At 41.4% G+C, this 18667-nt stretch overlaps 1 protein-coding gene across 6 annotated transcripts in view; it reads right to left on the minus strand.

The window, feature by feature from the left end:
• The window catches only part of OPA1 (OPA1 mitochondrial dynamin like GTPase), an 82692-nt gene that overhangs the window by 13209 nt on the left and 50816 nt on the right, over positions 1–18667 (minus strand). For 5 of the 6 annotated variants that reach the window (XM_048865484.2, XM_048865483.2, XM_048865488.2 and 2 more), the window contains 3 exons: positions 17611–17727; positions 15674–15767; positions 14329–14439 (listed from right to left, as the gene is read on the minus strand). In XM_048865484.2, coding sequence (XP_048721441.1) covers positions 14329–14439; positions 15674–15767; positions 17611–17727 — 322 coding nt within the window. The remainder of the gene's footprint in view (positions 1–14328; positions 14440–15673; positions 15768–17610; positions 17728–18667) is intronic. The other variant, XM_048865487.2, reaches the window with a different exon arrangement.

Consider the following 18667-nt stretch of genomic DNA (forward strand, 5'->3'; position numbering starts at 1 on the left):
TTACTTCATGCTCGGGGATGGAGCAAAACCAGCAGTCAGAAAGCCAGCTTGTCTGAAGAGATTAAAGATACTTTCACAAGTACTTAGCATTGCCATTTTATTTTAACGTTGCTAAAAATGCTCTTAGGAAAAAAAAGACCCCCATAAAACATGAATTGTGCATTGTACTGATGAAAGTGTAGGCTACTAATTAATCAATGTCTTGACCCACACTGGCCTGAGGTCTGCACATGAGCCTGTCTCAGCTAATGAAACTGTTTCCAGCAACACATTTTCCCCTCCCCAATCAAATAGAACAGAAGCCGACTGTGTTTCTCAGAGTAGTCCCCAGGGCTCTACAGACTGGCAAACATGAAGTTATCACCCCATATCTGACAACGCAGGAGCATAGTATCAAAGCTGAGATAGCTAAGCGGAGGTGAAAATGACATCTACTGAGACTTTTGACCTGACACTAGTTACGTTTGAGAACTTGTCAGGTCCCACATCCCTGTACAAGGGAAGGTAATTAATGCCACAGCACTACCATAAACAGCGCTCAGAGCCTACCACAGGTTTCAAAATTTTCATTATGTATCGGATTTCCAATTAAAACTGTCAAAACGAGAGACAGAATGGAGCACACAATAGATGTTAGTCACATTGCTTAATGCATGCCTGGAAGGTGCCCAGATAACAGGGATGAGGAACCAACACAGAATAGAAATGTCTTGAATCAGCTCTACAATCAGGCAAAGATTTAATTGTGGAAGGAAACCTGTCATTTTCATTCACTGTATCAGAGCAACATGCCCATTAACTGGAGGGAGTAGGTGAAAAACAAACTGAAAGCAGACCATGAACACTATGTGATGACTCATCCAAATACATAAACGGTTTAAATTCCTCCAGCTGACGCACAGACAACTTCTGTGACTAACCATATTACGAAAGAAGAAAAGGAGTACTAGTGGCACCTTAGAGACTGACCAATTCATTTGAGCATGAGCTTTCGTGAGCTACAGCTCACTTCATTGTAGCTCACGAAAGCTTATGCTCAAATAAACTGGTCAGTCTCTAAGGTGCCACTAGTACTCCTTTTCTTTTTGCGAATACAGACTAACACGGCTGTTACTCTGAAACCTGTCATATTACGAAAGGCAATTACTTGTGTAAATCCCAGTGCAGAAATATGAATATTGATCTTTATAAAAACTAAGTGCTAGAAATTGATACATTTTGGTCCTCAAACCAAAGGAGGACTATACTCAATAGTTACTTGGACCACAAACCAGTAAAGCCTATCTACAACAACATTTATGTTATAATTTCAGACAGACATCTTCTCTTTTAATGATGAAATTTAACAAGAGAAATGTTTAGAGATAGGACTGATACCATGATTCATCTCTGCTTGTCAGGAATACAGACTAATTGCTCAAGTCTTCCTGCTCTGAAAGAGAAGACGTTACTTTATTCTTCATTTTCATTTTTGTTTGTATTGTCATATTAATTACTATACTTCTTTCTTTTATTTTATATTGCCTTCCATCTTGGAAGCTAGGTGAAAAGCCACCGTGACCATACTAACTAAGCTGGGAGAGAAACACTGATGACCCTAATTTCTTAGGTCTTTTAGGGTCTGATTAATATATTTCACAGCTTGGTAGTGGTTGATTCATCTTCTTTTGATTCATCCACCTGCAATAATTTTGCATTTCTACAAACACTACTACTTCTACATGAAAATCCAATTAACGATGTATATGGTATCTGAACACATAACTGATCAGTATTTTTTAAACTAGCACCCAACATTCTGTTTCCATCCTTGTAACGTGCAGTACATTTCAGGAAGAGATTAAATTTAGTAAACATAACACCAGAACAACATGCATCAAAGGGTAGATCATTGGACTCAGGCAAGATTAATAGGCAGCAAGCATGCCTTCAGTCCTACACCAATTTATCATTATCTTTCTATGTTGACTTTAAATGATGGTTTTGGTCTGCGAAGAATGTGCTAAACTTTGTGAGGATCTGTTTTTGAACCTGGATATTAGTGCCTGGCTCTTCATCAATAACATTAAGAAACCACAGCACTCCGATCTTTGCCATCTGGGATTTTGAAGTTAAGAAAACCATCGCTCCATCAGAGGAGGTTTACAATTGATGTATGCTCTCCCTAGAGGATTACTTCCCTCTTTGAGAAGACGCGGCTCTTTAAAGCCCTTTCTGCCATGACACAAAGCAGGAGCTACCTTATCTGCACTTTGACACAAACAATCCTACACATTCCTCTAGCAACTGCTTTAATTTGTCAGTTTCACACAGCTGTCCAAAACAAAGAACTGTTAAATTCAAGTTGCCTCCACTACCACAAAGTACATTTGCTTTAGCTGGGCTCATGCACTGAATTAAAAATAAGGCAAAGGTGACTAGGTACAAATAACAGCTATTTGCTCTATAACTGAATAGAACAGAGTAGGAACACTAAACAAAAATAGCTGAATACATTTTAATCCTAATGATAACGATCATATTCAGTGTGCATGTACAAACTATACATATGCTGTCTCTCTCTCTCTCTGTCACACACACACACCCTCCCCACAATTCAGTATGCATCTGGGGAGGGTTGAGAGGAAGCAGGTCATGTTGCCTCTAACATTTCCACCTTATCAGATACAGATGGTGTAGGTGAGCATTCAGTTTCTGGCTGAGACTGGGGCATAGATGAGGGTGCACTAAATAAGGAACAAATCCAGAGAAGACAGAGGGGGAACGAGTGGAAGATAACAGCCACCGTAACTGAGGGCATATACTGACTTGCATTTGCAGGTCTTTTTAGAGTAGCAGCCGTGTTAGTTTGTATCCGCAAAAAGAAAAGGAGGACTTGTGGCACCTTAGAGACTAACAGATATATCTGAGTATAAGCTTTAGTGAGCTACAGCTCACTTCATCGGATGCTCAAATAAATTTGTTAGTCTCTAAGGTACCACAAGTATTCCCTTTCTTTTTGCAGGTCTTTTTAGTTCCTCAGCTGCTTTAGATGATCAGATAGCAGGGATAGTCAGGACTGCTGTTGGATCTGCACCTGTTCAGAAGGTTACAACGCTTTCAGATGCAGATCTCACTACTATTATCCTTGCCTTTGTCACTTCAAGATTAGACTACAGCAATGTGCTGCTTATGAGGATATCTTAGGGCCATTAGGAAACCTGTACATAATGCAGCTGACCCTTGTTAAGTGGTGTAGCTAACTGGTTGCAAAGTTACCATCCTGTCTTCATTCAAATCTCTTCTAAAAGCTCACTTCTTCCATGATAATAATTAGTTCTAAAGATCCCTGTATGTGCTTCCTTCCTCTGGATTTCCAAGTCCACGTCTTCTCCATATCCTTCTTTTAGAGTCCCTTCTGGGGACTTTGGGACCCCACAATAAGTGCTTACAGAATTAGACCCTTTACCTCAATCTTGCAGAATCCAAACATATTGTTGGCAATAAATAAATGTTTTAAGCACCAATATAAAATGAAAATAATTGTGGCCAACTCTCTGTAATCGGCATTGGTTATCTATCGGATTCCAGGTGGAATTTAAGGTGTTGGTTTTACCCTAGTGATCTGGACCCTTCCACCCTGAGAAACTACTCCTCCCCCGTGGTTGTGACCAGTAGAGCTGCTAGAGTTTTATCAGTCCTTGTTTTTAAAAGATCTGATTTAGAAGGAAAAGAATCTGGAGCAAATGGAGTCAGGAAAGCCAAGGGAGGACAGGATTTTAAGGAACATATGTGATCAACAGGTCATGAGATCTGACCAGGAAGAGGTCAATAGTAACCTTGTAGTCATCTCAGTGGAGTGAAATACAAATATGGGATAGTCAGCTCCACACCATAAAATTAGTTTCATGCAGCATTTTCATTCTGCAGCTCATAACAATGAAGAAAATAATGTCACCATGCAGTACTATGCTACAGCTGCCCCCAAATTACTGCTAAGGGACTCTGGCACCAAGATCCACTTAAATGCATGACATTAAAAACTGGTGTGTCTTTAACCACCCTTTGTTCTATGCAGACATTCCACAGACACCAGGAGCTCCCTTGTTTAAGTGGAATCTAACAAATGGCCACATATTACCCAGAAACTCCAAATACTGGTTCCACAACACTCTCTGTATTTCAATTACCAGTCTAATCTGGGGAGAAACTGTACACAGATGTGCAACTGAACTACGATGGCACTCTGAGGATGCCCAATATTCAACCAACATCAATTGGGCACACTAAAAGGACACTTCCAAAATAAAATGCAACAGAGGCTTAAATCCAATTCTAATGAATTCATAACACACTAAAAATACAGTGACTTCAACAGGTAACAAAACCCAGTGTTAGCCTTAGATATAAAAAGCAGAAGAGTTTTTTGGAACACCAGTTTAGTTAGTCTTGATACACTTTGTGCTTTAGAAGAAAATAATTACAGCTAATTCTGTGCACCAAGATTACATTTTAGAACTATGACAGAATTTAAGAAAATCACCCTAAGTTAGGAATTTCTTTTTGTACACATTCAACTGCACTCCTCCATTTCAATAGGCCTTTGTGTAGAAAGAAGTCCTGACTAGTCTGACACCTGCACAGGTGTCAATGCCTTATGTGCTGACAAACTGACTTGGGGGCTGACCACTTAGTCATTTGAGAGTCAAGTTTCCCTCAGTATTCTGCTGATCCCTTGCCTCCTACTGTGCTCCCTGCCAACTACTCCCATTCCACAAATAGGATCTGCATGGGGTTTTGTTTCTGTTTTTGGGTTTGTTTGTTACAATACCTGAATTATGAGGGAGCAGAATATTGGATGAATAGCACACACAGAACTGTGGGAAGAGGCTTTGCATGTTAAATAATTCTTACATGCGCATATACTGGGCAGAAACTGGATTTTGAAGAAAAGTGGTCTGAGGTTTTTTAAGCAGCATTCATAGTTAAGCTCTTTAAAAGAAAGGACACCCTGAGATCTATATTAAGTTTCTTGGAGCAGAGACCGGACTGAAATCTTTACACTACCGAAGTCAATAGCAAGAGTCCCACTGACTTCAGTGGGGCCAGGGCTGCACTCCGTATCTTCCTGTTTGCATTGACAGCACTTAGCCTGTTGTAGGTGCTACTACAATATACGTCCATAGTCGCTTATGGAGCTTCAAAAGTGGAAAAGACCTTATGAACTGCTCTGTGTGGTTACTTTTCAAATGATTTGCAAGATTTTTTTCCTTTTGATTTATAATAATAGTTACTTATTGAAATTGATTTGTAAAGCCAAACCTTGCAATACAGCTGTGGTTAAGAATCTAGCCATGTAGCTAAGATAGAGAAAAAGCTTCACTGTCATTTCTAAGCAGTGCAAACTGCTGAGTAAGAAAGAGTAAAAGAGTAGAAAATAAGAGGCAAGCCCAGACAAGTGCTGTATCCTCCCAAAGGAAACAAACTTAACATCCGAGAAACACATGCTCGCTGCCTGGGCAGCCAAGAAACAAATGCTAGCTGCCTGGACAATGTGCAGGCATCAAACAGTAAAGAATAGTAAACAGAGTCTGGACGCCTGGCATGGCACGACTCCTGCTTGTCGATCCTTCTCAGTGCTGCCACAAAGGCCAGATGTTGCCATCTTGTGTTAGAAAGCTGTACAGCAACTTAGCTGCATCATGAAGTTCATGTTATTCAGGAAATTTACTTTGGCCCTTTATATTTTGAATTATTTTGACTGAAATTCTAAAAGAAATCAGTCAGACAGAGTGGAACTCTCAAAACAGTTAAATATTTCTGGGGCCCACTTCATTGGGAAGCTCAACAGCAAAGAGCATCTGTGTTAGGAAGAGTTTTGTTGGAAGATGAAAGCCACCCTCACAGCATTAATCTGTACAGGTTTCAGAGTGGCAGCCGTGTTAGTCTGTATCAGCAAAAAAAAATGAGGAGTCCTTGTGGCACCTTAGAGACGAACACATTTATTTGGGCATAAGCTTTCATGGTCTAAAACCCACTTCATCAGATGCATGCAGTGGAAAATACAGTAGTAAGATATACATACACACAGAGAACATGAAAAAATGGGTGTTGCCATACCAACTGTAATGAGACCAATTAATTAAGGTGGGCTATTATCAGCAAGAGAAAAAAAACCTTTTGTGGTGATAATCAGGATGGCCCATTTCAAACAGTTGACAAGAAGGTGTGAGTAACAGTAGGGGGAAAAATTAGCAGGGGAAATAGTTTTTACTTTGTGTAATGACCCATCCACTCCCAGTCTTTATTCAAGCCTAATTTAATGGTGTCCAGTTTGCTGCTAAAGTAACTATCATTTATTTTGTTTTAGGAAACAAATTACAAAATCAAGGGAATTCTGCATTTCAGTGCAAGATCGAAGTCATTCATCTGCATTATTTTCTTTACCATATAGGATACAAATCTGTGGTCTGATTCTGGACAACAGCACTGCACAGAAACAAGTTCTTCTAACTAAACCAGCAGAAAAGGTCTGAAAGCCTGCACCAAGCTTTTTGATGGCAACAAGACCCAGTAACCAACAACTCCCTGACGACAAAAATACACTAGCAGACCTACAAGTTTCAACATTTTGAGTAGTTATTTGCTCGCTTTTTAAATTTAACAACGTTCAATAAGACCAATGGAGAAACAACATACTGAAGTGTACAGCATTAACTACTTTGATGAAAGTAAAATAAGGCAGAAATGCAGTAGAAATCACTATGTACAGGTAAAACATAATAAAAGATTATATATTCCATTCAAGGAGATTCATAGACTAGCCCTTTTCCATGCTGTAACCATACAGATAACAGTATATCAGCTCTCCTTCATTTAAACAGCAGAAACCAGGCTAGAACTTTAACAGTATGCACAAAAGTTCTCTATCCAGCTGTGGCATTAGTATGGATTTTACTTTGCTATCAGTAGATGCTACAGGACTCCTTTCGTGCCCAAAGCAGAGACTTAAAAATGAAGGCGACAATGGGAGGGACGAAGAGACTGACAAGACTGAGTGCGAAATTTACTTTATAACATTTTTAAACATTACTGCTTTCATTCCTACTCCTCCGTACCAATGCTAGTAGATCCTGCATATAAAGTACATATATAAGGAGCTGTCAGGTGAGATTCTAAGGGTCGCTATGGAATCCGTGTTTCGTAAGTGCAACTTACTGTTGTGCCACTTGGGCTCCATCTGAACTACAAATACAAACAAGTCAGAGGACTCAATTACAAGACAGTTGCATTTTTGGTAACACACATGGGACTTCACAGTATCCTACAGATAGGCTAAAGATTTGGAACTGTTTTTAGACAAGCTACAAAACACAGGTAAAGTCCTATCTATACTACAAACTGAAATCATGTTGCTAAGGAGCTAGGGAACAAGTGAATTGACAACAGGTCCCACCAATGGCTGAATTTGTAATCCAGAAGCGTTGTAAGTGCCCAATTAGACAGGGAACAAGACAGACCTAGATGACCCCTGCACCGCCCTGTTTGCAGATGTTACACAAAATAATGAGCATGTCTAAACCTGTTCTTACAGGTAAACATCTGTGGCTTTCCGGTGGCAAATAATTTTAGTGTTTTGTTCAAGGCAATACATGTCAAACTTCTACGTCCATCTATATGCAAGGCACTTTTTAAAGACATTACATCACATTTCCCCCAGTCAATTACTTTTCTCCCTCTTTGTCCCCTTCTTCCAGGTGTTTCTGGTCCTAGGACTTCACGTTATTAATTTAACACTATTTGAAGTCGAAATAATAATACGACTATTTGGCATTTCTCTGAAATGAATGCACACACACTTCCCCCCCCTAAAAAGATCTTCAGTACAACCTTCAGAATCATCCATATTTTACACAGTTTGTGCTAAGCTGTGTAAGGAATCAATTTATGAGCAGACTTTGGAGTGTCTATAAATAAAATGTGGAAAGTAACATGCAGTGAAAGTGTTAGATTCAGGGCCCGAGTGGTATTAATGAAACACACGCAGAGTTAAAAATTCCATTCCAGGATTTAGAATACATGCAATAAAAACATGCATCAAATGAGAATTTTGTGATTTATATGTAGTCTCATTGTGAGGCTGTGTCATCCAAGCTAGAATACTAAACATGCCATCAACTGGCATCTCAGGGCAAACCAAACAATAAAACACTTTCAATGCTTTGGAGTTAAAAATTTGAGGTAGCATAGCAACACTGCTTGACTTTTGTTATCAGGAGACAAGTCCTGACATGTCAAGGGTATTTAAATAATCTAGACTTCCTTTACAAGTAGAGCTTCAAACTAGGAAGCTAAATCTCAATGGTGAATTAAAATCCAAACATTTAATGAGAGTGAACTGCGGAGTGAGGATTTCCTTTCCTGAAGTAGTGGAGTTTTAATTGCCACTTCATGTTTACGAAGGAGATTACTTGTAGGTCCTACTGAGACTTCAATGCCTGGTGTTATCAGAAAGGATCTCTCAGGTGTATGAAAATTGTAACAAAGAAAAACATTCTCTGTACACTAAGGAGAAAGCCAAGAAATCTTCTCTCAATCATCTGCTCATTAAATTAGTACCACTTAGCAATAAAAGCATGCACAAGAGAGTGAGGAGAATGTTTCTGAATTGACTGCAGAGCCAAGCACTGATGGTTTTAAAATCTTCCCAAAGGTACAATAAAACAGAACATGTCAACATACATCATCTTTCACTGTAACTGTGCACTGGATGAGGATTAGTTAATAAAAAAACCACCTGTGGTTAGGGTCTGTGACCTGCAAGAAACACGGGCATTTTTTGTTGCTACATTTTATTGAATATAAAATGCTAGATACCCACTGATATTCATGACTGAATTAATAATATATAAGTAAGGCCCTACCAATTTCAAGGCCGTGAAAAACATGTCACGAACTGTGAAATAAGCCCTGCCCCTAAAATCCCATCTCCCCATGCTGCTGGGAGTACCCGAGCTTGGGGATCCTAGCTGTTAGTCTGGGCCGGGTTAGGAGGGACAGGAGTTGCCCTTCCCCTGCTCTCGGTGGGGAGATCAGAACCACCTCCAGAGGCAGCACAGAAGTGAGGGTAGTACACCTTCATTTCTGCACTGCAACAGACCCGGAACTGGGCTCGGGGCTTCCGGCCCCCCGCGGCACCCACCAGGGCTTCTGCCCCCCTGTATCTCCAGCCAGGGCTCAGGCCCCCATTTTTCCAGGGGCCCCCCAAATTGGCCAGGACCCCTGCGTTAATCCGCCACTGGCCAGGACTAGCAGCTAGGCGCCTCCAGCTGAGGCGCTCCCAGCAGCTCCGGAGGGATTGGACCCACCTCCAGGAACCTCCTCTAGCTACAGGAAGCTCAGTGGCTGCTGCCTTCAGAGCCCAGTTCTGAAGGGAGGGTAGCAATCCTGTGACCTCCCCCTCCCACAACAACTTTGCAACCCTGCCCCGAATCCTATTTTGGATCAGGACCACCATGGTTATAACCCCGTGAAATTTCAGGTGTAAACATCCGAAATCGTGAATTGGCTAATTTTAAAACCCTCTGGCCATGAAATTGACCAAAATGGACCATGAATTTGGGAGGGCCCTATACAGAAGATTGCTATGTCCACAATTCATCCTTGTCTCACTGGAAGTCTTGCTTTCCGCTACAGATATCTTGTAGCAAGAAACATCAGTCTAATAAGGCTGTGTCCTTCAGTGAATGGAACTGGAAACCAGGATGGTCTGAGATATTTTAAAGTACTAAACACTTCCATAGCTGTCTTAAGTACCAAGTTTTTAGCTTTCATAATATCTTGCTTTCACTTCTAAGCATTATGTAAGTCAGCAAAAATCCACTGATTCATCTCTGAATACTGGTGAATCAGGGCAGAATTTTCAGAAGCCTTCTCGCTAGCTTGGAGCACTGAGCAGCTGGCCTCCAGTGATCTCACACACTATCCATCAATTTCCTTGCTGGTTGTTCCCTTCTACGATGACCTGCCACTATTACTTCCTTGGTCACTTTCTTGAGGTTATTTCCATTTCTGCACCTCACATGGCCAAAGTACATAAGTTTGTGCCTACGGATTTCTAACAGCAGGGCCTGCTTCCCCCCCAGTAATATTTTTAACATTAACAGTCATCTTCTCTTCATTCCATGAGATACACAAGAGTCTTTGCCAGCATCACACCTTCAACACTTCAGTTTTCTTCTTGTTGCAGCATTAATTTACCAAGCTACCTAAGCATTACAGTTTTATATAAATATAGTTTATTTTCTAAAAAATAATATCAGCTTTACAGCACTGAATACTGAAGGATAAATCAGTGCTAACAGAGAATCATGCAATGATCTGAAGCTTTTGCAAAGAAAAATAACGTATAGGTATTAAAGTAGCAAAATGAGTATTAAAAGGACAACATTTAACAACGGAAAATGAATAGGACTCCTCGCTAAAAAAGGAGATAATTTCTTATACTCATACTCTACTCTTTGTTTAAACACCTAATAGCTTCTAGTTTTTCTTTACACGGCTTGATGGCGAAGTGTTGAAACCTGGGCAAGCCTTGGGTAAAGCCCATTTCACTTTAAGAGTTACATTACAGTAGGACGGACAGGGGACTTCTGAAGTAATACGGATACTTTGTGCTGACAGCCAGGTGCCAACAACCAGAATGCATCTTCAGATCACTGCTATTTCACACAGATGCTAAGAAAAAGAAATAGACGAAAAAGACCTTGACTAGGCCACTTCAACATCCAATAAAAGTTCTCATTCTCTGTAATCCTAAAATACTACAGCAACACCTACAGAATCCCCCTCCCTCCCAATTACCTACACTTTTAATTTAAAGACAACACTGTAGGTTCTCAATGTAATCATACAGATTGGTGGTGTCAACAGCAGGTCCTTCTATAACCCTACAGTTTACAATACGCATAAAGAATTTGTTTTTATATAGCATTGTCAACTATCATAACCTTTTGCTAAAGAAAAACAACGTATATATACTAGGAAAATACAGCAGCAATTACATGCTCAGCTATCTATGAGATGACAACTGCTTGACTGGTTCTCATGGGTGACTTTAATTATCCTGGTATCTGCTGGGAGAGCACTACAGCGGTGCACAGGCAATCCAGGAAGTTTTTGGAAAGGGTAGGGGACAATATCCTGGTGCAAATGCTGGAGGAACCAACTAGGGGCAGAGCTCTTCTTGACCTGCTGCTCACAAACCGGGAAGAATTAGTAAGGGAAGCAAAAGTGGATGGGAACATGGGAGGCAGTGACCATGAGATGGTCGAGTTCAGGATCCTGACACAGGGAAGAAAGAAGAGCAGCAGAATGCGGACCCTGGACTTCAGAAAAGCAGACTTTGACTCCCTCAGGGAATGGATGAGTAGGATCCCCTGGGAGAATAACATGAGGGGGAAAGGAGTCCAGGAGAGCTGGCTGTATTTCAAAGAATCCCTATTGAGGTTACAGAGACAAACCATCCCGATGTGTAGAAAGAATAGTAAATATGGCAGGCGACCAGCTTGGCTTAACAGTGACATCCTTGCGGATCTTAAACATAAAAAAGAAGCTTACAAGAAGTGGAAGGTTGAACAAATGACCAGGGAAGAGTATAAAATGTTGCTCGGGCATGTAGGAATGATATCAGGAGGGCCAAATCGCACCTGGAGCTGCAGCTAGCAAGAGATGTTAAGAGTAACAAGAAGGGTTTCTTCAGGTATGTTGGCAACAAGAAGAAAACCAAGGAAAGTGTGGGCCCCTTACTGAATGAGGGAGGCAACCTAGTGACAGAGGATGTGGAAAAAGCTAATGTACTCAATGCTTTTTTTGCCTCTGTCTTCACGAACAAGGTCAGCTCCCAGACTGCTGCGCTGGGCAACACAGCATGGGGAGTAGGTGGGCAGCCCTCTGTGGAGAAAGAAGTGGTTAGGGACTATTTAGAAAAGCTGGACGTGCACAAGTCCATGGGGCCGGATGCGTTGCATCCGAGAGTGCTAAAGGAGTTGGCGGCTGTGATTGAAGAGCCATTGGCCATTATCTTTGAAAACTCATGGCGATCGGGGGAAGTCCCGGACGACTGGAAAAAGGCTAATGTAGCGCCCATCTTTAAAAAAGGGAAGAAGGAGGATCCTGGGAACTACAGGCCAGTCAGCCTCACCTCAGTCCCCGGAAAAATCATGGAATAGGTCCTCAAGGAATCAATGCTGAAGCACTTACATGAGAGGAAAGTGATCAGGAACAGTCAGCATGGATTCACCAAGGGAAGGTCATGCCTGACTAATCTAAACGCCTTCTATGATGAGATTACTGGTTCTGTGGATGAAGGGAAAGCAGTGGATGTATTGTTTCTTGACTTTAGCAAAGCTTTTGACACGGTCTCCCACAGTATTCTTGTCAGCAAGTTAAAGAAGTATGGGCTGGATGAATAAACTATAATGTGGGTAGAAAGTTGGCTAGATTGTCGGGCTCAACGGGTAGTGATCAATGGCTCCATGTCTAGATGGCAGCCGGTATCAAGTGGAGTGCTCCAAGGGTGTGTCCTGGGGCCGGTTTTGTTCAATATCTTCATAAATGATCTGGAGGATGGTGTGGATTGCACTCTCAGCAAATTTGCGGATGATACTAAACTGGGAGGAGTGGTAGATACGCTGGAGGGGAGGGATAGGATACAGAAAGACCTAGACAAATTGGAGGATTGGGCCAAAAGAAATCTGATGAGGTTCAATAAGGATAAGTGCAGGGTCCTGCACTTAGGACGGAAGAACCCAATGCACAGCTACAGACTAGGGACCGAATGTCTAGGCAGCAGTTCTGCGGAAAAGGACCTAGGGGTGACAGTGGACGAGAAGCTGGATATGAGTCAGCAGTGTGCCCTTGTTGCCAAGAAGGCCAATGGCATTTTGGGATGTATAAGTAGGGGCATAGCGAGCAGATCGAGGGACGTGATTGTTCCCCTCTATTCGAAATTGGTGAGGCCTCATCTGGAGTACTGTGTCCAGTTTTGGGCCCCACACTTCAAGAAGGATGTGGATAAATTGGAGAGAGTCCAGCGAAGGGCAACAAAAATGATTAGGGGACTGGAACACATGACTTATGAGGAGAGGGAACTGGGATTGTTTAGCCTGCAGAAGAGAAGAATGAGGGGGGATTTAATAGCTGCTTTCAACTACCTGAAAGGGGGTTCCAAAGAGGATGGTTCTAGACTATTCTCAGTGGTAGAAGATGACAGGACAAGGAGTAATTGTCTCAAGTTGCAGTGGGGGAGGTTTAGGTTGGATATTAGGAAAAACTTTTTCACTAGGAGGGTGGTGAAAGCCCTGGCTGGGATGATTTAATTGGGGATTGGTCCTGCTTTGAGCAGGGGGTTGGACTAGGTAACCTCCTGAGGTCCCTTCCAACCCTGATATTCTATGATTCTATGACTAAGGGAACGCTGACCAGCACGCTAGGCCACGCTTGATATCCTACACTACTTACACAAAAGCTATGTTAAAAGAAAGTTATGTAGTTGCGAAGTCCAGCATGTGAAGTTAGGAAACGCCAGAATTAACGTTTCCTGTGACCTGAATTTGGCCCCCTTGTGCATGTGCACTATGACACAGTCTTCAATTATGTGATCAGACTTTCTTTGCACAGTACATTTTCCTCTCTTCTGGAGGTTTTGCTCTGCTTGTAGGCTGCTGGGGCGAGGTACGGGGGCACGGTGAGCACAGTGCTCATGAAATGTTGAAGGATTTTGGTATTGTGCCAAAAAACCCAAGCTGTGCTGTGTGAAAAACAGATGGGCAACGGCAATTTTCATAAGTTTATAACTAGGCCAATTCTGAGCAGATTTTCATGAGGCCAGCAAAACACACTTCCCTGACACCAAGACCATCCCCATACCATATCTGAAAGGTCTGCTGCAATAATAGAGTGTAGAGTGCTTCAGAAAGGGTTCCAAGAATCTATTATTATCTGAAGCATTAAGCAGCCTAAAAGTAGAGGCAGCTTTTGTTCCCCAATAAGAAAAGCCAGATCTTAAAACTTCCATCCTGACAGCCCCATGGCACATGTATATGGGATCTAGGTTTACAGTTTCATCAGAAGGATGCCAACTTCAGCAACACACCAGTCCTCCAGCACTGCATGGTGTTGTCAGCACTTTGGGTGAGACCCAGACCTTCTAGCAGACGGGTAAGGATCTGTATTAACGTTTAGTATTGTCAGCAAATAGGCATCACAATTTCATGTGATAAAGGGCTCAGCTGCATGATCTATTTCCTTTTAAGTCCTATGTGAAATACTAGTAGAACAGCTACTCACTGAGATCCTCTGCCAGCTGGACCCTTTTGCCCGTTAGTAACTTAACCTTCTTGTCACTGTCCTCAGCAAAGTCTTCCAGCACTTCCTTTACATTCTTCTCCAAACGTCTGACTGTGAAAAATACATGTTAAAAGACTAGTGAATTCTTTGATAGGAAAATGTTTAAAATCAAAGGAATGTGCTTTCTTCTTTGCTAACACTACTTTTTTCATCCCCTCCAAAAAAGAAAAGAAAAATTCCTGGTTTTTTGGACTTGTGCAGTTTGTGGGGAGATATGGGCAAGCTGAGTTCACACATGACAATTTAAATAATGCATTCAGCTTCCTAAGACGATCTTGCCAGAAGTTTCATAAAATCTACGTATTTGGTATTAAAATATTAATTGCACTTAATTTCTAGTGTATGAAACGTGATATCTAGACACAGTTACAAACCCTGGTCTTCCCTAGAAACTCACATTTGCGCATTAATAAATTAATACCATGACAACTACTAATAATGAACTTCCGGCCATGAGTCACAGGCTCCCCTCAAACAGCCTTTCAGGGAAAGCCTGAGCAAAGAAATAAACCCTGCCATTTGCCCTGAAAAATCAACAATCCCTAAACATAGGGGATTTTATCCCTAGATGGACAAATCTAGTGACTGTCATTTTCAATAGCTCAGCTGATCTCCAGTGCTGGCTTGGAGCATAAAGAGAGGGTGTTTCTAAAATACACAGGACCTAACCATAAGGGACTCTAACTTGGATCCCCCAAGGAAGGCTGTTAGAATCCTATGGAGCCTAAGGATATTGTGCTGAGTATGTGAAATGCCCAGAAGAAAAAGCCTCAATCTCTTTTAACCAGTGAAGGTGGACAAAAGTACTCTTGGGTACCACTGTTATCTGGGGATCCAACAGGAGCCTAAGAACCACTGTACTGCAATTGCAAACTGTTTGAGAAATACCAAATACCATTGCAAACTGTTTGAGAAAAGTTCCTGAAGTGTAGGGGTCTAATGTTCCCTGCACCATTTCCTCAGGCTCTTTTGTTTTACATGGGCACAGTCTTAGCCGATTAGTTCTCATCTAGACCAGATGCTTGGGAAGCCGAGGGAACTTCCGGTGTAGGAAACATGAGAGCTCAAGAGTTGAGTGATATCAGCAGGATGATGGCAGTGCAGCTTTAAGAGCCTCATATATACATCACCAACATCAGAAATAATAAACACGTTAAACAAGTAGCCTTAGGCCTCTCGTTGCCCACCAAAACATGAAACCAAAGCCAGCCTTCTATTCTAACAAACTAGAAGCTTATTAACCTTAGCACTGTGTTGCAAACAGGACAGTCGCTATAAGCCTCACCTTCAGTGTTAGTAAGCTGCTGCCTCAGTGTGTTTGCTGTAATCGCTAGCATTCGCTGTATGCGCCAGAACAGAACCACATCATTGCATTCGAGCTGAAACAGGTAGAGGAAGGTGTTAGCGCTTCTTTTCCTTCCTTCCTTCCCCCAGGGGGACTCAACGAACTGTGTAGTCCCTTGAACAGAAAACTGAGGTTGCTCTGACATAATTCTTGAACACACTGACTATAGCATATACACATTAACTCATGCAAAGACATATAGAAAAGATGTGCTGTGCATGATGAAGAAACATACCCACAATGCCTATGCCAAAGGCCACTCTCAGTCTTGTTAAATATTTCTCCCACTCCCCCTGCATCCAGTTGTTCACCTTTCTCCAGTGGAAAGGGCCATGAAGGGTCAGCACAGGAAAGTGACCTGCAGGCACTACATACAAACTGGTACTGGGCACATGGCGCTCTGAAGGCTGTATTATACCAGCTTGAAGGAGACAGGCAAACTCCAAACTTTGTCTTGCTGCCTGACGAAAACTTATGAAGAACACGTGGGAGCTAGGGGCTTGCACAAGGGCTTGAAGGAGATACCCAAGGCCCATGGGACGCTCCAGCTTCATAGAGGGGTTACCAAAGAGGGTATAAGACAGAGGAGGAGTTGATATATGAACTCCTGCTGGGTTGCTGCCTGTATTCCTGACTGCATGCCTGGTGCCACAGGATGGCAGCTCCCAAGCTCCTCTCTGAGACCCCATCCTGTGCCACAGAGCCCTGACAACAGCAGTCCTGTAGAGAGGCTTCTGTGGTAGGGACGAGGAGGATTTCGGACTATGTTAATTGATTCTTTCCCTTTAATCATAGGGAGATTCTTTTATTTTAGCTTTTTTGGCAGTTTCTCCTTTATTTCAACACACTGATTAAAGAGCAACCCCTTCCTTTTGTGCTGCTGCAGGCAATGCTGCAATCATCAAACTTCCAACAGTTTAAAATACAAATCATACATGAAGTTACAAAAGGTGGCTCTCTCAGACATTTTCCTCATCTTTATCATCCCATAATTTTAAGTATAAATCTGTGATACACGTTGAGCCATTTCCATATCTCAAGGGATGACGTCCATTATCATGATCAAAAACAGATTTCCAAAACACTGTTTGCATCAGAACAAAACTGCCATTTCTCTCTAAACCTTCCATTTACAAATACTGGAGGCTCCACTGATATGCTAAAAGGTTCAGTAGAGGAGGTCTGATTGCTACCTCTGTGGTTGACTATTAAAAATGAAAATTACTTATATATGGCCCACATTTTATTGTGCCAAATATTAACCCTTATTTTTATTTCTAACACTACTGCTCCACCCTCTTCGCAGAAAAGCCACTCTCCTTAGTACCAAGGCTTTTCCTCTACTACAGCTTTGAAATCTAAAAGTCAACAAGGAAAGCAGACATTAATGGGAGAAGTGGGGGCAAATAATGGATACCAGCAAGACGCCAACAGTCCGTGAGGGCTGTCGTAACATTAAATTGTCATAACACACTGAAGAGTTAGAAGAAAAGGAGTACTTGTGGCATCTTAGAGACTAACAAATTTATTTGAGCATTTGTTAGTCTCTAAGGTGCCACAGGTACTCCTTTTCTTTCTGCGAATACAGACTAACACGGCTGCTACTCTGAAACCTGAAAAGTTAGAGTCAGGTAAAGAGATGCTTAGTTGATGACTGACATCTAGTGGACATTTTATGTAATTACCACTTAATGGAATTTTGTCCATTGAAAGCAGACATAGCCAGCTGGGATTAAAAATACCATACTGAATATTTAAAAGCATATAAAGAAACAGATTAATTTAAAAATGGTTGCTTTCTTTTTGGCTAGATCTCTATAGACATTGAGGCTGTTTGCATTCCCCAAACTGCAGTATCCATGTGTTCCTCAATTTACCTCAGAGTCTACAAAATGCCTTTGGTAGTAATAAAAGCCTCTTCGACACAGATTACAGTGGCTCAAAGCTGTCCTCAAAAAATGTCTTCTATAAACTTGGTGCCACGTGTCTTTAATCTAAAAAGAAAGTGGTTAAAATTCATGGATAAACTACATAAGCATTCTCCAGTTAATATTTTATGTATTTTAATAATCACATTTCACCTTAAGCACATGAAAAAAGTGCAGAATTGATTTGCACAATCCCTTTCCCTGTATACATTAGCTGTTATGCAGTTATCAGCTGGTGAATTAATGAAAGCTATACAACATATAATCAACATCTTAACTGAATCCAAGGAAAACATTAAAAAGGATTCTGTCAAATAGCATGTTTACATTTCTATTCTTCAATGTTTGCAGCATCCTCTCAGAAGTTTAAATTATTGTGTGCAGACATTTGTAAATGGCATACTGTTATTCTGAGTTACATGCAAGTTACAGGTCACACTCTGCGAAGACTGTCATTTGAGCACAACAGATCAAGCACTTTGAATGCCATACATTAGTTAACTTGCTGTTTAGACAGAAAAGGGCACAGGGAAGTATATTAGTGGATCTTAGATTTATGAAGAAACTACACGCCTTTAGAACTTTTTTTCTTAATTAGGTTTATTTAGACCCCAATCCTGCAAATTCTTATCCATGTACTCTGCTTTCTTATCAGAGCAGCGCATTCTAGTAGATGAAGCACGGTTCTGAGACTCAGAAGAAATGGATTCTGTTCCTGACTGCCACTAGCTTGCTGAGTGACCTTGGGCAAGTCATGTCACTTCACCTCTCTGCCTCCGTTTCTCCCATCTTTAAACAGGGGATAATGCTACTACCTCCTTTTGTAAAGTGCTTTGAAATTCTCTGATGAGAAATGCTGTATAAAAGCTAATTATTAATTAATTATTATTATGTACTTAGCTTGAGTATTCATGGTAGTAAAGTTAAGTAGGTGCATAAGTCTTTGTAGGATTGGGGCCAAAGTTACTACAAAAACAACACAGCACTAAAGAAAATCTCCATGTAC

This window comes from Caretta caretta, chromosome 9 (assembly GCF_965140235.1).
Source record: "Caretta caretta isolate rCarCar2 chromosome 9, rCarCar1.hap1, whole genome shotgun sequence".
Taxonomy (NCBI): domain Eukaryota; kingdom Metazoa; phylum Chordata; order Testudines; family Cheloniidae; genus Caretta; species Caretta caretta.